This window comes from Carettochelys insculpta, chromosome 3, assembly GCF_033958435.1.
Source record: "Carettochelys insculpta isolate YL-2023 chromosome 3, ASM3395843v1, whole genome shotgun sequence".
Classification (NCBI taxonomy): domain Eukaryota; kingdom Metazoa; phylum Chordata; order Testudines; family Carettochelyidae; genus Carettochelys; species Carettochelys insculpta.
Window position 1 is genome coordinate 58,510,822 of NC_134139.1, and position 26,751 is coordinate 58,537,572.

Here is a 26,751-nt window from a genome sequence, read left to right on the forward strand (position 1 = left end):
TCGACTATTTATAAATGATCTAGAAAAAAAGATAAATAGTGAGGTGGCAACATTTGCAGATGACACAGAAGTACTCCACATAGTTAAGTGCCAAGCAGACTGTGAACAGCTACAAAAAGATCATAATAAATTGAGTGATTGGACAGCAAAATGACAGATAAAATTCAATGTTGATAAATGCAAAGTAATGCACTGGGGAAATATAATCCCAACTATACGTACAAAATGATGAGGTCTGATTTAGCTGTTACCACTCAAGAAAGAGATCTTGGAGTCATTGTGGATAGTTCTCTGAAAACATCCACTCATTGTGCAGTGGCAGTGAAAAAAGCAAACAAAATGATGGGAGTAATTTAGAAAGGAATAGATAATAAGACAGAAAATGTCATAGTACCTTTATATAAATTCATGGTACGTCCACATCTGGAATACTGTGTACAGATGTGATCGCCCCATCTCAAAAAAGATATATTGGAATTGGAAAAGGTTCAGAAAAGGGCAACAAAAATGATAAAGGGTATGGAATGTCTTCCATGTGAGGAGAGATTAATAAGACTGGGACTTTTTAGCTTGGGGGGGAAAAAAAGACGAGTAAGTGGGGGATATGGTAGAGGTATATAAAATCATGACTGGCATGGAGAAAATAAATAAGGAACTGTTATTTACTCCTCCTCACAACACAAGAAATAGGGAGTTACCAAATGAAATTAATAGGCGGCAGGTTTAAAACAATAATAGGAAATGTTTTATAACACAATGCACGGTTAACCTGTGGAACTCCTTGCCGAAGAATGTAACTATAATCGAGTTTAAAAATGAACTAGATAAATTCATGGGGGGATAGGTCCATCACTGGCTGTTAGCCAGGATGGGCACGGACAGCGTCCCTAGCCTCTGTTCGCAAAAGGCTGGAAATGGGCAACAGGGAATTGATCACTTCATGATTACCTGTTTGGTTCGTTCCCTCTGGGGTACCTGGAATTGGCCACTATTGGAAGGCAGGATACTGGGCTTGATGGACCTATGGTCTGACCCAGTATGGCTGTCCTTATGAAACTCTGATATTAAAATTCTTTCACTCAGAGAATGTTCAGCACCTTTGACTTCAGTGGGAGCTGCTGAATTTTTCAAACATGTTTATTTTAGAGAAGAAACTAATAAGAGTGGGATATAATAAATCCATAATGAATAGCTCAATAAAAGTAGAATGGGAGCTTTTATTCCCCTTCTTCCATAGAAGTACAGGTGAGCATTCAGTGGTCTGGAAAAATAGCAAAATTCAAAACTTCAAAGCAAGTATTTTCAGACAGCATGCGATTAGACTGCATCTTGTTGCTAGAAGGCATCTTTGAGCCTCAGAGGATAGCATGGTTGAAAATGGGAGTAAGTATTTAAATGGATAATAAGTATATTTCATCATAAATATTTAAAAAAACAAAACAAAACAAAAAACACAAATCCTAGATTTAGAAGGAATACACCCTGTGCTTTAGTGCATAAACTGTTAGGATTTAACTTACCTCCTAATGATTGAAGGAGGATTTTTTTTCCTGGGGTGTGAGTGAAGGGAGGTCAGGTTATCCCATAAATGCCTGCTGGAGGGTTTTGTCCTCTGAAGCATATGTTGCTAGCCACTACCGAAAACCATAGAGTGGACTTGAGTGCTCAAGCTTGATAATTTTTGGGTTTGTATTAACTTACATTTGCAAAGTGACATAGGAATGTAAATTAGTAATGTACTACAGTGTTAATAGTTATTTAATATCAGTAGGGTTGGTTCCATTGTTTCTCATGCCCTTCCATGCCTAGTTCTCTTCAGACCTACATGTTTCCACTTAGAAAAGTGGGTGATAACAAGAAAAGTATGTTAAATAAATCAGGGCTCAGACTGAGCTAGTGCATTCTGATATATTAGCACCTCTCTGAAGCTGGTATCTTGTACCCCAAAATCTGTGAAGAAACAGCTAATGTTTTTGGTGTTAACCTGGTGCAGATATGTTTGAGTCTGCAGAGAGCCTGAGCAGTATCTGAGATTGGAACTGCCCTGTTCATCTTGATGAGGTGTTCACTTAGCTACCTCGGACGCATGTACACTAGCAAGTTCTTTCCAAATATTTTTCACCAGAAGGGGCTCTTCTGAAACATCCAGTGGAGCGTCTACACACACAAAACATACTTTTGAAAGTACTCTTCCACTCCTGTTTCAGGAAGAGTGCCTTCTTTTGAAAGCTTCTTTCACAAGAAAACATGCAGACCGCACACCCTTTTTTTGAAAGCAGTCCTTGTGGTGCCTGACTTTTTTCGATTCCTGGCCTGTTCTTTTGTAAGAGCGGGGGCTGTGTGGATGGTCTCTTTCAAAAGTGCAGATCACTCTTCTGATCCACTTTTTTGTGCATGGATGCACTCTTTTGAAAGCTCTTTCAGAAGAGATCTTATGGAAGGACTTCTTTAGAAAGATCGCTGTAATGTAGACATAGCCCTTGTGAGGCGGATTTTAAAACTTATTTCATTCCTCATGTAACAGTGGAGTTGTGGGGGAGGGAGAGAGAATCACAGATCTGCACAACTTAACACAAGTTAAGCTTACTTTTGATGCCACAAGTGGGTAACATTTAGGAGAGACTTTTTTTCCTCCCTCTCTCATCAAAGGAAGAGCCAAGTTCAAAAAATTTAATAGAGGCCATGTACATATTTAAGTCACATTGAGAGGGAGACACTCAAGGAAGCCAAGTGGAGCCTAAAGGGAGCTCAGAGTATTTTGAACATCTGCACAATATAGTGTGAGCAGCGTCTTATTTCAGCAACTCATATTGGCAGAACATACTTTATGGGTGGAGCTTAGAGTACATCCACCTGTTTTCCTGGTCTGAAACTTGAGAAAATATAGGAAGAAAGCTGGAAGTTCCAATCTTTGTCATAAGAGGGACTAAAGAATGGTTTTAGAGCAAAAGGGAAGAAGGCAGTATAGAACATCCTACTCCCCAATACAGAGTGCTGACTTGTGACGGGGGCGTGACACATTTTCAATTCTGGACAGATGCACCAAGAATTCAATAGATGTGGAAAATAGGTACTATCAGTAAGTTGTGGTTTCCCATCCCAAGTTAATGTTCAGGAATGCTGGTATGCAGTAAGGGAAAATCAGTATTACAGCTGTCCATAGTCTGAGAAGTTTAGTCTTGCGGGCTGTCAGGCTAGCCTCTTTGACCAAATGCTAAATCCACATAATTGAAATAATACAGAAGTTTATCTTCTTTAAACAGTGTTTTACCCAGATATTAAAAATTAGTGTGTTATCACCTCAAAACTATTTGATGTATGATAGTAGATATTGAACAAACCTCAACCTTTTTCCTCTTTCTGCCAGGGATGACCCAAGATTTCCCACTGTACGTGGTGTGCTGAGAAGAGGCATGACTGTTGAAGGACTAAAACAGTTTATTGCTGCACAGGTGAGTGCTGGCTTATTCTTTGAGTCTGACCGTAAACCTGAAATCTAAATATGGTGAGCTTTCAGTGGAAGCATTTATGCAACTCTGCAAAGGTTTTCTCCTTTGAAGACCCATTCCTGTCATGGTTTGGGTACCAGTCGTATTTACATTTACACTGGTATAAAATTGTATGGGTGTGCAAGATTTTGAAGATTTTTGCTGGGATGACTTAAATTAGGTTTGGCCCTGCTTTGGGCAGGGGGCTGAACTCAACCCCCTGAGGTCTCCTCTAGCCCTAGGATTCTATGACCCTGTAGTTTGTTTGAACTGCCGTTGATATCAATGGAGGTTTGCATTGAGATTGCGTCAACAGTAGGCCTTAAATGTTTGTTTTGATAGACATACTTAGCATTTATATTGTGGAGACTACAGAAGTATTCAGAATCATTTATTTCTTAATTTTGCCTTCCAGGGCTCCTCTCGATCAGTTGTGAACATGGAATGGGATAAAATTTGGTCATTTAACAAAAAGGTACATGGTAGTATTAGTTTGATGCCATTTCTTCTTGATATCTGCTACCCCAGATTATGTAGTGAATCCACTGTTCACTGGTGTGGTTATAGAGAGTAGCAGTTTTTTAAACGTATTGCATCATCTGGCACGTTTTCAGGAAAATGGAATGTCTCCTCTTTCTAACATGGGCTAGCACTAATCATATTGACTTGCCAAATCAATATTGAATTGTTTTATTTAGAGCTATGCAGAAAGGTAATGATACTTTTTGTGAATCTGATATGAAAACTCTGCATTTCATTTTTCTGCTTTCAAGCTGCGAGCTATCAAGAAGGTATTACTTAATGCTTCTTTTGCCTTAGCACATGGCTTGCAGTACTCTAAGCATACATAACATAAGGCAGTGTTATGTAGCTTCGCAGCACAGTCACATTTGCTTACATAATAAGAGCTGCACAAATCCATTTAAAATGCATTATTCCTTTTTAAAAAAAAATGCTGCCCAGTTCTGTTTTGAATGACTTGTCAAAGTAGTTGGAAACGCTATTCTAATGAATTCTTATGGTTCAGTTTTCCTTTCTGGTGCGAAGGTACTGTGGGCTTTTGTGCATTTCCCACATGTATGTGTGTATCTATATATTATAAATATAGCCCTTTTTGACGTTTCTTAACTGAGTACCAAATAAGGAATACTGCATCTTAGTATGGTTATTTGCTTCTTGGCAGTAAATGCTTGGACACTATAATAAGGCGAATCATTTGAACGCTAACCATATAACGTGTGTGAATGCCTGTAACTCTTGCACTGGGATTCCTGCTTGTTTTTGTTGAGCCTTTACTGCAGATGTGTTCATTTTAAGTAGCACTTGTTTATGTGGCATGTGTGTTGTATCCCTTCCTCCCTTTTGTATTTGGTTTATTTAGTATATAAAGGATTATCAATTGGCTCTTTCTGTTGCTGCATAAATACTGATTGCTTTTTTGGGGAGCAGATTTGAAAAAAATGGGGGAGTTCACACTTAATTTTAAAACAGTATTTCAAATCTGTTATCTGGAAGTTCCTTTTCCTAGGGTTTATTGGCCAAATGCTGTTGTCCTCTACCTGTAAAACTGTATTGGAGTTATGAGCAGAAATTATTGCTATACATTTTCCACTCTTACATAAAATCTCTCTGCAGGCTAAGAGCTCTTGTTATGATGTTACACTGTAGAGACTGTCACTTAGGGAAGTATTGTAAGGAATTATTAAAACAAAAGGCACAATAATTACGAAAACAAATCATAACCTTATTTGAAAAATTACATAGTTTAGTTATTAAATCGTAACAGTGTATAAGGTATCTAGATTTCAAGGTACCTCAAGTCATTTCCTGTTAGATCTGTCTGAAACACGCAAAGGTTTTGGTTTCCACTCACTGATATAAGTGTGTGGCTTCTGAATCCAACATACATTCATACTTATGTGTGCTGAGAAATTGGGGTATAAAATAGATTGACAAATTGCTTACTTGTCAAATTGCTATTTAATTATGCATTCCTCTTGCAATGAAAGAAATAATCAAAAGTATTTACTTGCACTCATTCAGATCAGCACCAAACTCACCTGACAGCTAATCTTCCACTTTCCTTTGCTAGCCCCCCACAGACCCTTGTGTGTACCATACTGTACCAAGTGTTTTACGAAAGTAAGTTGTAAGAGAATCAAGAGGCTCTGTGACAGGTGGTGCTGGGGCAGGGAGTGGGGTTTGAAAACAGACTTTATTTTGAAAAAAAAAAAAAAACAGGGAGAAGCTGTGGTGGTAACTAGTATGGCATGAAGACACTAAGGTGGAGAACTCATGAGTTCAATAATATGGTATTGCCTTATTATAGTGGTCTAATGCTGTTGTATTAAAATGGTGTATCTTAATATTACAGACCCAGCTGGTGCTCCTTATACAGGCAAAGCTATCTCTGAGCTCCTTAGAATTTTGCCAGTGAGAACTGAGCATAAGATCAGGGTCTGTGCTAACCAAAATATGGCATCCAATATGTTATTTTTCCAATGGATTTATTTAGAAAGGAAAATAGTTGAGGAGGCAGGTTTGGTACGTTCGCATACGAAGTATAACTGCACCAAAATAGCTTCGCTTTTCTTCCCAATGAAGCATTGATTTGAGATCTGGTTTATTTCTAGTATGATAGTATCAGACTTGCAGCTTCTGTTTGCTGTCAACAGCTTTGCCTGTTTAAATATAGACTTTTTGGTGGAAGGCCTGAAAAATTGCTTCACGATTGCTCACTTTTGACCATATGTTATCTTTTTTTGTCTTGCTTTTATAACTTTCAATGAAGTGCAGTAACATAAAGAATACCACTTAATAGTCCTATTTTTCACTTTACTTTGTTTCATGTAATCTTTTTTGCTCTCATACTGTTGAATAGTCACAATTATCTTGTTTTTATTTCCTGTAGGTCATAGACCCAGTGGCACCTCGGTATACTGCTTTGCTGAAGGATGAGGTGGTCACTGTGAATATTCCTGAGGCTGTAGAGGAGATGAAGGAAGTGGCCAAACATCCTAAGGTTGTAGATGTAGTTGTTGTCTTTTAATAACCACTGTATGGTACTGAGCATTAAGACTGGTGTTAGCTGTAGGTGAGAGCAACTGGGACCCTGAGGGAAATGTCTAGCGTTAATGTCTAGAGTTTTTCTGCTCTCCTGTATAAGTCTCTGAATTAACTTTTGTTTGAATTAGGTCATATTTTTAGGGAAAAATGTATCTTAATTTAAAAATTGCTAATTGTATGATCTAGTATCCACCAGAAGGTTGTCTAGACTCCTAAACCCATTTTGCTTGTGACTAGAGACAGAGCTGGGTCTCAGGAGGAGAGAAATAGTGCCTCACCACATTTTACCACCGCCTTCTCTCTTTCCTGCAGACTGCATGCCTTGGGAAAGGAATGAAGAAAAGGTCTTTTTGACAATAATGCAAAACCCAATCTCAGTGTGTGGCTTAAAAATCAAGTGTGGTTTTGTCTTTTTTTCCCCTCCTCTCTGTAGGACTATATTGCATTTGAGTTATGTTTGACTTCTGAGGTTTCAGCATTTGGGAGCAGGGGATAGGGTGGTCACGTTTTTTCAAGTTTTTTCTCTGCAACCCCAAAGGTTAGCAGCTCATCTTATTAATAAAAGCCAAGGGTCTCTTGCAGACATGTGATTTGGGAGCTGGAGATTTAAGAAAAATTTAAATATCATGATGTATAAAAATGGCAACACAGCCTCACTCAGCGTTATCCCACTTTCATGTTATGGAGAGAACTTTCCCTTTTCTAGTTATGATGATCCTCTAAGTAAACAATATGCATTATTCTTCTTGTTCTGTGAGCATTCATGTCGAATAATGTGTCAGGACTTAGCTCTGTTTAAGTAAGCCATTCAATATGTATGATAACCAACTTTTAATTTTTCTTAATACACAGAATGCTGATGTTGGCTTGAAGCCTGTGTGGTACAGCTCCAAAGTGCTTATTGAGGGTGCAGATGCAGAGACTCTGGCTGAGGGAGAGATGGTTACATTCATAAATTGGGGGAACATTATCATCACTAAAATACACAGGTAACCACAAGTGTAAAGTAATTCCAAGTTCGAGGTTTTTGCACCTCAGTTTCATTGACAAGAATAGGCTTCTTGCATCTTGAAATACTGAGATAGCAGGGATAATCATTTTAAATGGATCACAAAGCTGCCTGTTTAACATAGCACAGGGTCTGAAATCAGCTGTGGGTCCGGATATGGCATAAAAATTCTTCAGTGTACTGAAGCACTTCCATTAAACTTACTCTCTGTTTTTCCTAGTATGAATTTTTTAAAGAAAAACCTCATGCCATCTTTTAACAACCCGCAAATCTGCTCTGGGATTGATACTTGGTATAAGAGCTGTTATTCTAAAAGTGAACATATGCTCTTTCAGATTGAAAAACAAAATCTGTATTGCTATTTAAATTAGAATTGCCAAAAAAAAAAAAGTCTGAAGTGAGTGTGATGTAACTAAATTAAAAATCTTTGTGCTGAAAGCTTAGAACAAGGGGAAGTTTTTGGAAATGCGTACAACCTTTCTCTATTCCTTGTACAACATTTTGTTTTAGTGTTTTCATTGTTTCCTTATTAAAAATAATGAGGTGTCATTAGAGGTGATTGAAGTGTCCATAGAGAAGGTTTTGGAACTAGTTAACCAATTAAACAGTAATAAGTCACCTGGACCAGAGTATTCTGAAGTAACTCAAATATGAAATTGCAGAACTATGAAAAGTGGTCTGTAGTCTACCATTTTAATGAACTTCTGTACCAGATGACTGGAAGATAGCTAATGATGTGCCTGTTTTCAAAAAGGGTTTTGGAAGTAATCGTGGCAGTTACAGGCAAGCCTGTCTTCAATACTGGGCAAACTAGTCGGAAATGGTAGTAAAGAACAATATTGCTAGACACAGAGAAGAGCATAATTTGTTGGGGAAGTGTAGTCATGGATTTTTTTAAAGGGAATTCGTGACTCACCAATCAACCAGAGTTCTCTGAGAGGGGTCAACAAGCATGTGGACATGGGGGGAACCAGTGGATAATAGTGTACTCAGATTTTCAGAAGGCCTTTGACAAGGTCCCTCACCAGAGGTTCTAACGCAAAGTAAGCTGCCATGCAATCAGAGGAGAGGTCCTCTTGTAGATTGAGAGCTAAAAGATAGAAAGCAAAGGGTAGGTATAAATGTCAGTTTTCATTAATAGAGAAGTCAATGTGGGGGTGGTCCCTTGCGGGCCTGTTCTCTGAATAGCTGTAAAAGGATCTCAAACTGGGTGACTGGACAATAAAATGGCAAATGAAATTTAATTTTGATAAATGTAAGTAATGCACTTTGGAAAACCTAACCAAAACTATGCATAATAAATTAGTTGGGTCTAAATTAGCTGCTACCCCTCAAGAAAGATCTTTGAGGCATTGTGGGTAGTTCTCTGAAAACATCCATTCAGTGTATAGCAAGAGTCATAAAAGCTAACTGTGTTGGCAATCATTAAGAAAAAGATAGGTAAGACAGACAATATATTGCCTCTATATAAATTCATGGTACATCCACAGACCAGGCTTATGTGGCCCCAAAAGATATGCTGGAATTGGGAAAGATTCAGAAAAGAACAATAAAAATTAATTGGAATATAAAACTGATGCTGTATGAAGAGTGAGTGTTCACATTTTATATACACTTTTCAGCTTGAAAATGAGGTGGCTAAGGGGGATGTGATTGAGGTCTACAAAATCATGACAGTTGTGGAGAAAATATATAAGGAAGTGCTATTTCCTTCTCATAACTCAAGAGCAAGAGATCATCAAATGAAATTAATAGGCAGCAGGTTTAAAACCAACAAAAGGAAATATACCATAATTGCAGCGTAAAAGTATTTTTTCATCAAAAATTTTCTGTTTCCTCTGTAGAAATGCAAGCAAAAAAATTGTATCTATTGATGCCAAATTGAACATGGAAAACAAGGACTACAAAAAAACGACTAAGATCACTTGGCTTGCAGAGACTGTACATGCACCTCTCACTCCAGCTGTCTGTGTTAACTATGACCATCTGATCACCAAACCTGTTCTAGGTAAAGATGAAGATTTCAAGCAATATGTCAACCGAAGTAGTAAGGTAACTCATTTATTCCCCTTCTTCATTACAAAGCTTTTGCCAGGTTTTTTTCTTGCTATCAGCACTAGTTACCTTTTTTAAGGTGTTAGGTTCTGTTTTTCCAAATGGGCAGGTTGCATTTCAAAGCAGTTTGAGTAGTTCAAATGTAAGCTAAACTCCCTGAGGAGTTAAATATGCAGGTATACTGTTGTGGGCCATCAGTATGTCTGTAGAGTTAGATGTTCAATGAAGGTACATCCCTTTGTTTTCTGAGGGTCTGGGTTGGCATTTTCATACTGAAGAGCAGTCTTTACACAAAGTAGTGTTTTGAAATAGATAAGCTTTTTATAAAAACAACAAGTCCTGTGGCACCTTATAGACTAAAATAAATTTTGGAGCATAAGCCTTTGTGGGCAAAGACCCACATTGTCAGATACATGTGATGAAGCAGGTCTTTGCCCACAAAAGCTTATGCTCCAAAATATCTGTTAGTCTATAAGGTGCCACTGGACTTCTTGTGTGTGCAGGCACATACTAACACAGCTACCCCTCCTGATAATTGTCACTAAGCTTTTTATGTTGCACAGCAAATTGGAAGTTAATGAAAGCTGCAACTTGGTAGGAGAGCTGTGTGTTCTGCAGAGTCTCATTCTCTAATATAGGGGATTTCAACCTCTTTTTGTTTGCAGACCTCTAAAAATTTTTGAACAGACCCTTTAGAAATCTTAAACATAGTCTGCAGACCGCAGGTTGAAAAGCAGTGCTCTAGTAAATAGAATAAAACACTATACTTGAAGTTGTACAGTTTTTGGGAAGACTTTACTTCATTGGCTCTTTTGATAAAGCTCATTCTTTGATTTTTGCCGCAGAAAATCTTTATAGTTGTCACATTCACTGGATTTTGTGTCTTATTATCTCTGTACGGGACACTTAACCAGTGGTGGGCCAACCTGCAGTCTGAGGGCCTCATGCAGCCATCAAGAATGTGTGCGTCCCTGCGAGACGTTTTGTTTATCAAAGTGCATGCACAGGGTTGCCAGATTCTGCTGGCTTCCACCCATGTAGTGTTTTTCCTACTGATGCTATTAAAGTGACAGGCATGTAAAACAAGGGCAGGTGAAATGAGGTGTTTATTGATTGTACGCAACATTGTCTGTGAGAGCTGTGTGCTCCCTCTTCATTCAACCAAAGCACTGCTGTGGTTTAGATCAGCGCACACTGCCAATTCTAGGTGTGCAACTTGAGTTAGCAAAATAACCCTGTCCTGGGAGATAGTCTTGGTTGTGACAATATTGTGGCCCACTCACTAGGTAGGTTGCCTATCACTGCTTTACAGTATGAGGCACTGTTCTTTGGCATTTCTTCCAGTCATCTCGCTTTTTCTTCCAACCCTGTGCCCCCAAGTGATACTATGGGCTCTAAATTGAGTTTTTTCAGAAGAGTGAATGCATGGACAGTCTGAGCTGCATCTGTTGATGACAGTAGCAGAACAGTAATGTGAAAATGTTTTGGGACAGTATATATCTCATGTATTAGTAACAGAGAGTAAGCTGTGCTAGTCTATACACTATCAAAACAAAAAGCAGTCAAGTAGCACTTTAAAGACTAGCAAAATAGTTTATTAGGTGAGCTTTCGTGGGACAGACCCACTTCTTCAGACCATATCTGAAGAGAGAGAGAGAGTGCGCTTGTGTGTGTGTGTAATATATATACATATAGTGTATGTGCGTTACTGAAAAGAAATTATCACTCTTTTGTAGAAAGAGAAGCGGATGAATTGACATTTATATTCAAATTCAGAACATTAACACATGGTTTAAATCGGGATGTGAACTTTGAGTCACTATAGGGGCTCGTCTGCATACTTAACTCAATCTAATTCTTGATCTCCTTCCCCACCCCTCCACTCTCTCTGATTTGCTCACCTTGATTATCTTTTTCTGATTTGTCCTCCTTGCTTACTGTGTTTGGTTCTCTGTGTCTTAAATATTGAGTCTGTTCTGGTCTGGATATTATCTCATGTATTAGTTTGAGTTGCACATTCTTTATTGTTTTGAACTTTTCTGGAGTTCTCATGCTTCAGAGGTAAGAAAAATATTTAAGTATATTTCAGTAATTGTTCCTATTAGTTTTGCTACCTGAAGACTAGTTCTTGTGATTTTTTTAAAAAACAAAACAAAAAAACCTACAAGCTACAAAGCTCATAAGTATTAACTTTTCTCTGTATAACTTACACGGATTTCCCACCATGTATGTGACACTCTAGCCCTCTGCCACTGATAGTTTGGGAGCTTTCTTTCTCTCTTTCCATTCTACCATATTTTCATGCTAGCAAATAGCCTTGAGAGCATCGTATCCACTGGAGTTGGGATGAATTGACATTTCATCAGTTGCGAATTTGGAACATCTCTGCAATCCTTCAATACAGCTACAATAATTCATAACAGTATTTTAAGGACTACTCATAAGAAGTGGTCTTTAATTGGCTTTTTAACTCTTATAGCATGAAGAGCTGATGTTAGGTGATCCTTGCCTTAAGGAGTTGAAAAAAGGAGACATTATACAACTTCAGAGAAGAGGATTCTTTATATGTGATCAGCCCTATGAACCGTTTAGGTAAGCAGCACTTGCAATGGAGTATGTAATGAAGTGGGGAGGGAAAAGGGAAGAATATGTTATATATAGCTTTAGAATGGTAATCCTAAATCTGTAACATCTGTTTCAATGCATTTCTGTTATTAGTATATTGACACACACATACGGAAGTTTCACAGGAAGAAAAGTGGTGGTTTGTTTTTATTTTTTGTCCAACAAAAATAAAAACCATTGTACTAAATACATAAATATTGATGTCTTGCATTATGCTAGGTGTAATGATTGCAGTTAAACCATTTGCACACCTGTGGCTTCATAGGCAAATGTTAAATGCAGTTAAAAATCTTAATTTTATTTTATGCCTGTATTTTGTCTTCAGTAAAAATTCCCTCCTTTTTGTGATCTTTCTTTCCTTTTTTACACATAAGGCAGGTGATGGGCAGCCTTAGAGTAGTGAGTGGGCCACAAGTAGCCTTCATTCATCGTAACCAAGACAGTCTCTCAGGATAGGATAGATTTGCTAACCCCTGGCGTAGCTAGAATTTGTGGGGTGTGTCAGTTGAAGTGTAGTGGTACTTTGGTTGGATGTGGAGGAGGTGCATGGCGCTCACAGTCAGTGTTGTGTGAAGTCAGCATGTGTCTCGCTTTGTGCCCGATAAAGATATAAGCCAAGGGAATCTGGTAATCCTGCCCAGTAAACAAAATGTCTAATGAACCATTCATAAAAATCCAAGTGTGCTGCATGAGACCTGCAGGCAACAGATTGTCCACAGCTGATGTTTGTGGATTGTTTGTTAGCCTTCGTGTAGCTGTCCATCGTTTATCCAGGTAACATTTTCTATCCAGAAGGAATTTACTCTGTGCGTGCGTGCATGCACATGCAAGTTTTTTCCTATCTATAGAATAAGTAGGATGCAAAGCATAAAAGTCTTTAGCATGCACTGTAAAAAACCAGATGGTGAAGTCATCTGCATTTTTATCAGAAGAGATGGGAAAGCTGCATTTGGCTGCAGTTTCAACTAAATGAGATGAGATTAGATCACAGGAAGAAGAGAGGGGAACTGAGATGGAGAAGCTGTGTGACATAAACATTCACTACATTATAACAAACAATGCAGAATGCTTTTGCAATAGATTATGTAATGAAGGGGAAGAAGAAGTTTTGAATATGTATTTTTTTTCCTATTCAAGCAGGTGTTGCTGTTATTCTTTCCTATTGGTGCAATAGCCTGACAGTGATTGTGTATAAAACATTATTTTTTAATCTTTCTGTAGTCCATATAGCTGTAAAGAAGCCCCATGCATTTTGATTTATATCCCTGATGGACATACAAAGGAAATGCCAACATCTGGTTCAAAAGAGAAGACAAAGGCAGAAACTGCAAAGAAAGAGGTAACTAAAGCTTTTCAGAAAGTCTTTCATAAATAACATTACTGTTAAAAGTTAAAAAAATAAAAACTGAGAATCTTCTTTTTGTTTCCAAAGGTCGGCTCTGCTTCGAAAGGAACATCTGCTCCGCTTGTTGCCAATACTAGCAGTCCAGCCTCTGTTACATCTGAGGACCCCTTGGTCATTTACAACAGAGTGTCAGCTCAGGGTGATCTGGTTCGTGACTTGAAAGCTAAAAAGGCTGCAAAGGAAGATATTGATGCAGCTGTGAAACAGCTATTGGCTTTGAAGGTGGAATACAAGGAGAAGACAGGCCAGGAGTATAAACCTGGAAATCCTCCAGCAGCAGCTGTAGCAGTATCAAGTGTTTGTTCCATTCCTGAGACCTCCAGCATTCTGGAGAACAAAGCTCTTTATGATAAAGTAGCTGAGCAAGGGGAGGTGGTCAGAAAACTGAAAGCTGAGAAAGCAGCTAAAGTAAGTATTTTCAGAAACCAGTTAAGTGAACAGTAATTCACAAATACTTGGACGGTTTACTGTGCTCTCCCCCGACGTAAGGGAACTTGTGTCTTCCTCCCTTGCCTTTCATTAAGTTCTAACTGGTTCATTTTTATTGTGCGAGATAAATGAACTACAAAACATTGACATAAACCATGAAAAGCAAGCTGCTGCTTTAAAGCTAAAATAGAGAGGAGTGAGTCACAGAAATTTGTTAACTTTTGTTTACAGTTCCCATTTTAATATTTTACCTACTTGGGCCCCCAGGCTGGCAATATACTGAACTTGACTGGACTGCTGTGCCCCCCTGGGGCCAAGCTGAATTCATTGGGGAGCTATGAATGTGTGAATGTTGTATGATTTGGATCTTTTGGTGTTTGGCTTATTGTAGGTCTGGCAAACTATGTAAAATTACAAAGTGCTCATTTGTGGCCAAATCTTAATCTTACTTCCCTTGTTCGCTCCTGGGATCTGCTTGTGAGAGTAAGGTAAACAGGATCGGGCCCTAAGGTAGTGTACTACAGCAGCTGTTGCAGTGCTACTATAGTTAAGATTGTGGTATCTTTTTGACTGTACTCTTCTAACTGATGCAACTCTGTTTTGTTCCTACCATTATGTACATCTTTTACTCTTTTCTTGCTTCAGGATCAGGTAGATGCTGCTGTGAAAGTGCTTTTAACATTAAAGGCAGAATATAAACAAAAGACAGGTCAAGAATACAAACCTGGAAATCCACCTGCTGCTGCTCCTCTTATTTATTCTGCTGCTGCTACTCTTCCTTCTCCTGCACCCTGCAACAATTTGACATCTAGCTCAATAGACAGCAAACCTCTTTACGATAATGTAGCTGAACAAGGGGAGGTGGTTCGCAAACTCAAAGCAGAGAAAGCTCCAAAGGTATAATAGTGGTAAATATAGAGTTTCTTCAGTTTTAACCCTTCCACATTTTGCCATTGTGTAGAAGTCTTCCACAAAGTAATCCTGAAGTACTTCTCCTTAGTTATTCTGCCTCTGGCAGCTTAAACCACCAGTCCTGTATTCAATCCAGGTTTGGATTTGTGGCGCTTGAGAAATGCAGTTCTGAAGTTCTTCTCTTACCATTACAGTCCCGCCATGTGTGCAAAGTCACTGGCAGATAAAGAGAGGTATCTGTACAACCAAGATGGAATTTGAGTGCTGTAGAAACACTGTTAATTTTAACAGTGTAATGTTGTGTGATGTGGGAGAATGAAAGTGCCTGTTAGTCCCAACTAGCAAAATAATGATGCTTTCCCCAGCTGCAGAATGAATTTAAAAGGAAAATCTGTCCTTGAATTATAGCCCCAAATAGACACAGGAGAGAACTTCATCTGCTTTCAGACATCACTGGTCTCTCTGCCTTTCTTGAGCTTGTATTGAGCTCTGACCACTTCACATGCAACAGTATTCTGCTGTTGTTATCCTTGTTAATAAATTGCTGTTAAAAAGACTGTCAGAGGAGAGCTTCATTCTGTTTCAGTCCTGGTAGCACTCATCACTGTATGGTATCTGTTCCTTTAATTCTCTAACTACCACACATGGTGGGTGCGTCTACGCTACACTGATCTTTCGAAAGATGATCTTCCAGAAGATCATCTTTCAAAAGAGCGTGTCCACACACAAAAAAGTGGATCAAAAGATCCACTTTTTCAATAGAGAGCATCCATGCAACTCTCGCTCTTTTGAAAGAACGTGCCAGGGATCGAAAAATCTGGTGCCCTGAGGGAGTGCTCTTTTGAGGAAAGGGCCTGCGGGGTGTCTACATGTCTACAGATGCTTTTTTTGAAAGGAGGCGTTCTTCCTGAACCAGGAGTAGAAGAAGGCTTCCAGAAGAAGAGCCTCATTCTTTCACTTTCGAAGCAGAAGAGCACATTTTGTGTGCGCTTTCAAAAAAGACCTGATTTTTCCAAAAGATGTTGCTAGTGTAGGCAATGGCTAATTTTTTCTTGCCTTGTCTTAAGAGATTTTTCTTAACCTATTTTAGAATCCCCTATCCTGTTGTTTTATTTTATATATAAATTTTTTTGTCTTGCACATAGGATAAAATAGATGAAGCAGTGAAACTCCTCCTTTCCCTGAAAGCAACGTATAAAGAAAAGACTGGGCAAGACTACAAGCCAGGACGTCATCCAGCAACTCCAATATCTACATCACACCAAACAACAAGCACAGAAATCTGTGGGCCAGACTCACCTGAAGCTAAAGCTCTGTTTAACAAGGTGGCTTGTCAAGGAGAAGAAGTCCGTAAACTAAAAGCTGAAAAAGCAGAAAAGGTGAACTTTAAAAAACAAATTCCACAGTTTAGTTAAAAGGACATCTCAGTTGATGTTAGGGCAGGGCTAGTCTCGTGTGCGTGGGGAGGTACGGGGCTGGGAGGGTGAGCGAGTGACACTCAGTGTCTCTCACTTGCTGTGCAGCACACTGGCATGAAGGAGCAGGTCTTCGAGGTGTTCGTGAGCAGTAGGTGTTGGGCAAGCTTTGTCCCCTTGGGCAGAACAGAATGTAGTGGCCTGCCTGCTTAGTGGATTGTTCCCACTGTTCTCAGTGGATTTCTCCCAGAAGCATAAAACAGTAGTGAAAGTTTTTTGTCTCTTTTCCACTGACATAGTGGTATAAAGGAGCTTTATTGTAAATGTCATTCTGACCTTAAATACCTAGGGTGTTTTTGTGGTTAGTGCTCGGTCTAAATTATTGGACTGAAAAATTCTATCAAGATATACTTCATAAACTGTTTATTGGTGACAGTCAATTGCCAGTACAAACTGCATCTGACGAAGTGGATCTTTGCCCACTAAAGTCTCTATGCTTCAGTTTATCTGTTAGTATATAAGGTGCCACAGGACTTCACATTGTTTTAGTACAAATTGTGAGTTTCATTTCCCCATCCTCACTTATTCTTCATGTACTTCTGCTGTAATATTGAGTATATGGGTATATGTATTTGACTAATAACTAGAAACAAAGGGCCAAACCTAGTTACTTCACTAAAGGTTGAACCTGTCTAATTCAGCACACTCTCATCTGGTAGCATCTGTGGTCCAGCATGATTTTAGTTAGCTGGATGACCGCTTTTATAGGTGTGGCTAAGTTTCCTGTGATCTCATACAGTTTTTCAGGCATCAGCCCTGGCTCTGTGTTGTTGTTTAGCTGTAATTTACCCCTAAATTTTCTTCTTAGAGCTGAGTGAGCAATGGTGATAATGGTACTAGACAATATTGACCTCCTGTGGTTTGGCAAATTCTCTTGTTCAGCACCAGTCAGGTCCGGAGAGTGCTGGACTAGAGAGGTTCAACCTCTATTAGACAAAGGAGATTTGACAGGTTTTTTTTCCAGAGGTCTCCACTCTCATTCTCCATCCATTGTATTATAGCTTAAAAATTATCAATGTAATTGAAAGTGGTGAGACTTATATTGCTTTATTTTGACAAACTAAATGTGCAGCATTTTTAATCTTCTGGCTCGCAATTGCCCCAGGACTAGAAGATGTAGCATGTATGTGTAAATAGAGACTATCCATAGGTCTGTTTACTCCTGTGATTCATATTGCTTTCTCATTTGTGTTTTTTTTGTTTTTTTTTTTTTATTCATTTATTTTTCTTTTTCTTTCTCGGGAATGACTTCAAACCAAAGGATGAAATAGATGTAGCAGTGCAGGAATTACTTCAGCTGAAGGCCCAGTACAAGTCTCTTGCAGGAATAGACTATAAACCTCTCTCTACCACTGGTGCTGAGGATAAAGACAAGAGAAAAAAAGAGAAAGAGAACAAGTCTGAAAAGCAGAATAAACAGAAACAGAGTGATTCTCAGAAAAAGGATTATCAGAAAGATGCAGGTGGTAATGGCCTCTCCTCAGATGGTCCAGGAGATGGTCAAGGGCCAAAGAAACAGACCAGGTAAAGAAATAGTAATCCATCTGCATGCAGTTTAAAATGGGAGTGCTGAACAGATCTAAATCAAGAGCTATTCTTTTTTTTAAATAGTATCATTTGGTGGGAACATTCACAAGTGATAATGCCATGTTCCTTTAAGTTTTTTTATCGTGTTCATTTCCAATGCATAATTAATATAAGGGAGGGAGTAAAAATCTCTGTACCGTAAATTGCATACGATATGCATAATACACATGTTTTAATTGCAAATATTACATATCATAGGCACAGATGGTAGTGAATCAGAGAAATTATGCAAGAAGACTGGATTCTGCAGTCTTAAAGCCTGATCTTAAGAAGAGCTGAGTACCTCATACGTGATCTACTGTCACTGTCTTTGTTAGGACTTCTTGCAAGATCTTGCATTATTGCTAGTATGCTGTATTTTGGTTGAAGGTGGTAGGGTTAATCTTTCATTTGAAATAAAACTGATATTTTTTTCCTGAGGTGAAAAGCCTTCAGAAAGCAAGCCAGTATGTTGTCGTAACAGTTCACAAAACCCTCGAACCAAACACTGTTTCTGGAGATATGAAGCAGGTTTTTAAAAAAAGGAAACAAACTTTGGTGCCTGGGGCTTTTTTGTTAGGAAATCTTAATTTCACAGCTTGACACATTGAGGTGTGTAACTGTGGTGCAGCAAGGATCTAAACTGAAAAAGCCAAGAGATTTGTATGAATGCTCCTCTTGTCCTGTGCAGAGAAGGAGCAAGGTTTGGGTTGAAGGGCTAGGGGAAAAAGTGTTTGCAGATCCCTAAAGTAAATATGCTTTTAACATTTAACAAAAGATGTTTAATTACATTAAAGTTACCGTTTCCTCCCAAAACATTTGCATGCGGATTTAAGTCTACTTTAACTTGACAGTGACATAAACTACAAGGGTCTCTTTCTAAATTCCATAGGTTGGGTCTGGAAGCTAAAAAAGAAGAGAATCTTGCTGATTGGTTTTCTCAGGTAAGCGTGCATCACTTTAAGGGGTTCTTTCACTTCACATATGCCATAAAAATATGCATTTTTGGCCGCTCTTATTTTTTTCATTTGTTATTAGTAGAACTCTTTTCCTGAAGTTGCTACCAGCACTTTTCTTTAATTCCTGGATGTCTGTTTCCAAGTGCTGAGTAAACTTGTGGAGCTATATAAGTTATTAATGGTCACCTCCTTTAAAAATACTTTCTGGCAGTGAAACACTAAGGATCTTGGTAAAGATATAATTGATGTTAGTCAGCAGTCTGAGTTGAGCTTGAGATAGTCTATAATAAAAAAAATTAGCATATTTTTGAGTGATTAGCATAAAAAAAGTTTCACCTTAACGCAGGTGCCTCAGGTAGTCCTGGCAGGGCAGGTTGTGAGGGAAGGAATATGGTATGTAGGCAAGCTTCAATATCGGATTTCTGGATAGACTGTTCCTGCCACTGTCAAGCTGGTGCATTTCACCAACACTGACATTCGTTGTGATTTAAGAAATTATGTGTTTGGTGGATTTTTTGTAGTGAAATAAGAATGCTATGATAATTAAAATGGCCTGTGCTTGTTTTTTTCCTGGTGTGAGGGAGAAGAATAACTATCTGCATTCCCTCTTTGAGATCCCTTGCATTGCTCACTTATTATTCACCTTCAAGGTCCTGCATCCCCATTCTTTACCTTTTTGAATAAACCACCTATATCAACAGCCTTTCAGGACCAATTTCTGAGAAGTCATGATTGGTTATAGAGATGATCTGTAAGTGATGCCAGAAAACAGGCACTTACGGCTGTCGTATCTGAGCCTCTACCTTTTCTGCACAGTCCCCCCATTTCTTGGGAGGAAAGTATTAAATATAATTTCTTAAACCTGTGCTTACAAGCTGTCTTTTGGCTTTTTTGGTGTTAATTGCATCCAGTTGACAATAACTTAAATAGTGGCTTTTATGCATGTGAATAGAATTTAAAAATGCCTTCTTGACAGGTTATCACAAAATCAGAGATGATTGAATACTATGATGTGAGTGGATGCTACGTTCTTCGTCCGTGGTCTTACTTCATCTGGGAATCTATCAAGGATTTCTTCGATGGTGAAATCAAGAAGCTTGGTGTAGAAAACTGCTACTTTCCTATGTTTGTGTCCCAAGCTGCATTGGAGAAAGAGAAGACTCATATTGCTGACTTTGCCCCAGAGGTACATGTCAGAATTCTGTTAGCTGTAGTCCACAAGTGCAGTTAGCTTTAAAAAGAAATATTTGAGCTAGAAACTAAAGACAGTTCACACATAAATGAGGTGGGCATGTATTTTCATAAATAGAAGCTATGCAAACAATTTATGTTCCTATCCCTGTAGGCAGTGGTATCAGATATATAAAACAGTTACATTTGGAAACACTTCTTTGATCATGTGGCTTTTAGAGGGAGTGGGTGCCACGGGGGCGGGGCTTGAAGGTCTGCTTTCCATTATGAAGAAGGGGTGGAAAGGCATCTCTATAGGTGTCTGTCTGAATTCTTGTTGGAATGATTATTCAGTGCTGCTTTGATTTCATTATGATATGTAATTAATTAAAGCTGTTAGGACATCTAGAATCTTGATTTAAATAAAAATAAATCAAATTGAAGGAAACTTAATATTTTAAATGTTTAGGTTGCTTGGGTTACGAAATCTGGTAAAACAGAGCTGGCTGAACCAATTGCTGTACGTCCTACAAGTGAAACAGGTAAGATACTAACTTGAAAGTAATCAGCCGTTTCAGAATGAGTAACTGGTATGACAGAATGCTGTTGCAGTTTTGAGACCAGCTGGTCATCTAGGACATAGGATACTATTGAAAAAAATCTTCCAGGAAAACATTCTTTTTCATCACAACTTGAAATGTTTCTAAATTTTTCCCATAAACTAGCTCGAAGAAGTTTTATTTACACATAAATGGCAAATTATTTAAAATTATTAATACCTTAGAAAACTCATTGGCCATTTCTACACAGGCAGAAAGTGTCATGCTACTAAACAGCCCGAGATATGCTAAGGAGGTGTGGATGTAAATTCCCTGTGCCTCATTAGCATAAGGTCACATGATTTGGAGTCCGGAAGAATTTTGAGGGAAGAAGGGGCCTGAAGACCCCCCTGGGGGTCGCGCTTCTACACACTGTTTTGGAGTCCAGAAGAGCATCTTCCAGACTCCACATCATGTAACCTTACGCTAATGAGGTGTGGTGAATTTACATCTGCACCTTATTAGCATATCTCAGGCCGTTTATTTGCATGCCACTGTGTGTAGAAATGGCCATTGACTGGGTTTTCCTTTAGCATCTCAAAGTTTGAGGGATGGAGAAATGTTTTATTTAATTTTTGCTTTTAAGAAAAGTGTCACTTTCATTGTTCATGTTGTTTTTCTACCTTATGAAACTTATTTTTCGTTAGTATTCAGATTTTAAAGCAATTAAATATTACTAAAACACAAAGTATATGAGTGGAGGTGGCATGGTAATGAGGCAGTTCGAAACAGGCTAATGAGGTGCTAATGTGCATATTCAGCACCTGATTAGCATAACAGCAGCTGTGGGAATTTGAGTGCAAACTTCAAATTGCAGATTGACAATGTAGATGGGTGCAGCTTTGAAATCAGTGCCCCCCTTCAACATTCCCTTATTCCCACAAAACTAGATCGGGGTAAGGGAGTGTCGAAGTAGAGTGGTTATTTTGAAACTGTCCCCATCTACACTGTCAATCTGCAATTTGAAGTCTGCACTTTGAAGTTTCTGTGACTGCCGTTATGCTAATGAGGTGCTGCATATGCACGTTAGCATCTGATTAGCCGGCTTCGAATTTCCTCATTACCATGCCACCTGTGATGGGAGGTAGCATCTGTAGGAGCAGCCTAGGGGAACACTTTAACCTCCCTGGATGTTCAATAATGGATTTAAAAGTAGCCATTCTTCTACAAACTAATTTTACCACAAGATTACAGAGGGAGACATCTGAATTGGAATTAATTTGCAAATCTGACATATTAAAATTAGGCCATAGTTTAGATTTCTGTTATCTTGTGTATTGCCAAGGCAATTTTCCCACCTTGATAGTCTCAGGAATGGGGCACATCCTACTTAACTGAGTTTGCTTCATGTACTGACCCTACTAGTGACAGGTAACCTGCTTTTTTTAGTTCCCTCCTTCTCCCACCCCTCCTCTGCCATCCCCCTGCTATATCAACCCTGGATTCTAATTGTCTACTCTAAATAAGTGTTTCAGTCTTTTTAAGGTGCTACAGGACTGCTTGTTCAACAAGTGGAGCAACTCATTCTTAAATCAGAAACTGTATACTAAACTGTCATAATCATGAGCTATAATTAAACTTTCTGAATGGGCTGATTCTGAGAGAGTGAATGTAGATGCATATAAGTGTTCTAGTCTTGATGAAAGACAGTAATTTTAATAATACTAAAATTAACCACCTGTGTATAGTAGCCAGGCTTCCCTGTCATCTTCATGAAGGGTGTAACTGTGAAGCAGACATTTGAATTCTGAGTTCATTGTGAAGCCACTTTCCTCCACACCAGCAGTAAGCCACATACTACTTGGGGAGTTGGAGCAAAGCTAAAATACTTCTCTCATCATTGTCCTGTATCAACTGCAGAACTTCACTTGAGTGGAATAGAGGATGTGAAAGTGAATAGTGGACCACAGTGTCTCTTATGCTTAGGATAATTAACAAAAATGTGTATTGTGCTTTAGATGCATGTTTCATGGATCATAAAAAGGGGGGTTCTTTTCTTTTGCAGTAATGTATCCTGCCTTTGCAAAGTGGGTGCAGTCACACAGAGATCTTCCTATTAAGCTTAATCAGTGGTGCAATGTAGTGGTAGGTGAATTTTCTGATGAGTCTAACATGTATTTGGTTGTGCTTGGAGCAGGGGGTTGGACTTGATGACCTCCTGAGGTCTCTTCCAACCTCATGAGTCTGATTCTACTTTCTTTTTTAAAGCGAAGCACACATCACAAGGAATTTGGTACATTTAAAAACTGTTTTAAATGTATTAAGGTAATCATTCCATGAAAAATGGCACCATACCAATATTATTCAAAACATTTAAAAAAATTTCATAATGTGTTGTGGCATGTGGGCATAATTATATGTTTTTATTAATAACTGAAATATTAGTTTAAAAGGATTGCTTTGTTAAATTATGTTCAAATCCTTCATTTAAAAACAATCAAGTTTTTTTTAAAATCCCAAAATGGCTTTTGTGGGATTCACAGAGTGATGTAAAAGTGAAAAATCTGCATTTTGATCCGTGACAAAGAAATAGTTTTTTTTTTTAAAAACTTAATCTAAGTAGTTCATGGCTATAAAACTGAATTAGAATGTTTGTTTTTAATAAAAAGCTCTTTCTTTTGACAGCGTTGGGAGTTCAAACATCCTCAGCCTTTCCTGCGCACTCGTGAGTTCCTTTGGCAGGAAGGACACACAGCATTTGCTACTTATGAAGAAGCAGCAGAAGAGGTACAAACCACTAAAAGTTTTTTAACTGTTATAGATCCTCTTTTTCAGAAAGTGACCTAGCTTTGTAACAGTACAGTATTTATACTGATGAAAGAGAAACAAGATGGGTGTGGTAATATCTTTAGCTGACCATCAATCAGTATTTCCCAAAGTACTTGAACGAATTTGACACCGATTTTAACCCCCCCCCCCCCCCCCAAAAAAAAAACAAACAAAAAACACCAGTGTATCAAGAGTGGACATTGCTACAAGAGGAGAATTAGTATCCTATTTGTTTTTACACCACTAAGACTTCACTGGGAATTGAGTGGATTTCTTATGCCTTATATCCCAGATCTGTTCCTTCTGTAGAGTTCCCAAACAGCCCCCTTGGGCAGCTTTTCTACAGATGTCCTCCCAGGGTGACTTAGCAGCTTTATGATGATGCCATTATCCTTTAACATTAAGTCTCTGGCCCTTTCCTAGACAGAACTCACAGCAACTCCCTCTGTTTTTTTCAGAATGATGAAAGCAGGCTTTTTATACCCAGCATGGCTTGTTAGCCATCTACTTACTGTTCCCATGATTGGTAGCCTTAAATTCCAACTTTTTGTTAGTTTGAGCATAGGTAATGTCCATGTGAGCTGCACATTGACCTTAAGTTTGGATTTAAGCTCACCGTGTGACAATAATATAAACATTCAGTGTTCTATACTAATTTTTAGGGCCAGATTCATTGTGTTGTCAAGCTCTTGAGTAGCTCAAAGCAGCCAGGATTTCCTGGCCAGCGAAGTTGGTTTTACAGCTGCTTTGTATAGCTCAAATCATGCAGAAGGGCTCAAACACAGTGATTTGTGTAATTGATCAGTGAGGGAGAGCATAAAGAATCATGGATGCACATAGGCTTGGAGTGAAATCAGTGTATTTGGAGAAGGGGGATGGTGCTAGGTAGACGAACTGCGCTAAAAAGGATCTTGAGGAAGGGGTAGTCCCTGAATTGTAGCATTTTTTGTATTTGTCTAAGCACCCCTCTAGTCCTACTGCAGTGAACAGTGGCACCAGTGTACCACGGTTATAAGGAACCTTTCAAACAGTCATCAGAGAGGTAGCCGTGTTAGTCTGTATCTTCCGAAACAAGAAGAAGTCCTGTGGCACCTTATAGACTAACAGATGTTTTGGAGCATAAGCTTTCATGGGCAAAGACCCGCTTCATCAGATGCATCTAATGAATCAGGTCTTTGCCCACGACAGCTTATGCTCCAAAATATCTGTTAGTCTATCAGGTGCCAAAGGACTTCTTGTTGTCTTTCAAACAATGATGCCCAAGTGTGTCTGTACCCTGCAGAATCTTTGAAGAAAAATGATAGAAGGGCCAAATAACTGACCAAAAGGAATCTTGGCCCATTTGTCCACACCTTGATTCATTTTAGTTATAGCTAGTAGAATTGCAGCATGCAGTTTCTGTGTGGAGGATGAGGGAATAATTTTAGCAGCTCCAACTGTGTACAATTTAGCTGGATTTTAGGGGGGATAAAAAAAATTGGTGGGGTGTCTTAATTTAAAAAATACCTGTTTTAATTTGCCTTTATTTAAGCAGATTGCCATCTTAAAATTTAATAGAAGTAAGTTAAAGTCTAAACTTACAAAAGAATCTTAGTTACGACATAACCAGTTAACCACACACATAATTGGAATCGGATGTATATAATTAGGCATCAGCAGAGATGGCAGGGACAGGTAGCCAGTACAGCAGTACTCTTTAAAGGTGAATTAGTTCAAGACAGGATTGAAAAGCAACATTTTTTTTTTTTCTTTTTGGATAGTGAAGTTTCAAAGCGGTATTAAGTCAGAGTTCAGTTGTAAACTTTATGAGTACTTCAGAATTATGAACGACCTCAGTCCTAAGATGCTCATAACTCTGAAGTTCTGTTGTATTACAATTGATTATCATTTAAATTCCATGCATAATATAATATTAAGCTAATAGGAAATTACTGGCTAAGTACAAACCCAGCTTTTGACAGCAATAGCTTCTTCAGCTGTTGAATTGAAGAATTTGTTCACAGTTAAGAATTTGATTGTGAACTGCAAAATCACGAAAGGTTGTTTTTCCTCTTCCATTCAATGCATGAAAACTAGGTATGAGAGGCTTACATCAACTAGGTACAGAATCTTGAAGGACAGGTGACCAGAGAGAATACGTTTATGTCACTAACTGCAGATAACTTCCATATTTAAACAAAGATATTATAACTTGATAAGCCTTCTTATCTATCCAGCATATTTAAGATAATTGTATTTAGTTTAAAAAGTTAAAATGCTGTTTTTGTACATTTTTAATTGATTTTGAATTTCCATTCAGATTGGCCTTGAAAAAATGACAAAGGCAGTCTAATAAAAAGTTGGGCAATGTAATTACTTAAATATGTATTGTATAGCGTATGCTCCTAGTCAGCAAACAATTAGTGTAAAGGCAATGTATCGTTGTAAGTCAACATGTTTTAATAGTCTCAGAGGGTGGCCATGTTGGTCTGTAGCTTCACATATAACAAGCAGTCCTGTAGCAGCTTAACAAACATCCTCATACCTTTTTTTTTATAGCTCTTGTAGGATTTTTTTTTTTTTTTTTTTTTTTGACGAAAAACACAATCTTTATAAAGCATTTGTAAAACTTAATTACCCACCTGGGGAAGTAAAGAAACAAATTGACAAAGCAAGATGAGTGCCCAGAAGTCACCTACTTCATGATGGGCCTAGCAAGAAAAATAACAGCATACCATTTGTCATTACCTGTAGCTCTCAGCTTAAAACTCTCCAGCACATCATTGACATCCTACAACCTGTACTGGAACACAGTCCCTCACTCTCATGGGCCTGGGTGACAGGCCTGTCCTCTCCTATAGGCAGACACGCAACCTCAAGAAAATACTTACGAGTAGCCACACACCATACCATAGAAACACTAACACAGGAACATATCCCTGCAACAAACCTCATTGCCAACTCCATCCACATATCCTATACTAGTGACATCATCACTGGACCTAACCACACCATCTGAGGCTCATACACCTGCAGGTCCACTAATGTGATATATGCCATCATGTACCAACAATGCCTCACTGCCATGTACATTGGACAAACCAGACAGTCTTTGTTCCAAAAGACTGCTTGTTATCTATGTAACATGTTTTAATGGTTATCAACCTTTAGAAAAATAATTAAAATGTACAAAATCCAGAATAAATTGACTATTTTAATCTAGATTTCCTGCTTGATGGTTTAAG

General features: G+C 38.4%; 1 protein-coding gene across 3 annotated transcripts in view; it reads left to right on the forward strand.

The window, feature by feature from the left end:
• EPRS1 (glutamyl-prolyl-tRNA synthetase 1) overlaps positions 1–26,751 on the forward strand; it is a 65,050-nt gene that overhangs the window by 26,288 nt on the left and 12,011 nt on the right. For 2 of the 3 annotated variants that reach the window (XM_074989942.1, XM_074989943.1), the window contains exons 11-26: positions 3,368–3,452; positions 3,904–3,963; positions 6,400–6,510; positions 7,407–7,543; positions 9,408–9,615; positions 12,098–12,210; positions 13,465–13,582; positions 13,676–14,056; positions 14,723–14,974; positions 16,135–16,368; positions 17,726–17,988; positions 18,923–18,974; positions 19,966–20,175; positions 20,629–20,701; positions 22,764–22,843; positions 23,384–23,485. In XM_074989942.1, the coding sequence (XP_074846043.1) occupies positions 3,368–3,452; positions 3,904–3,963; positions 6,400–6,510; positions 7,407–7,543; positions 9,408–9,615; positions 12,098–12,210; positions 13,465–13,582; positions 13,676–14,056; positions 14,723–14,974; positions 16,135–16,368; positions 17,726–17,988; positions 18,923–18,974; positions 19,966–20,175; positions 20,629–20,701; positions 22,764–22,843; positions 23,384–23,485 (2,479 nt within the window). The remainder of the gene's footprint in view (positions 1–3,367; positions 3,453–3,903; positions 3,964–6,399; positions 6,511–7,406; positions 7,544–9,407; positions 9,616–12,097; positions 12,211–13,464; positions 13,583–13,675; positions 14,057–14,722; positions 14,975–16,134; positions 16,369–17,725; positions 17,989–18,922; positions 18,975–19,965; positions 20,176–20,628; positions 20,702–22,763; positions 22,844–23,383; positions 23,486–26,751) is intronic. The other variant, XM_074989944.1, reaches the window with a different exon arrangement.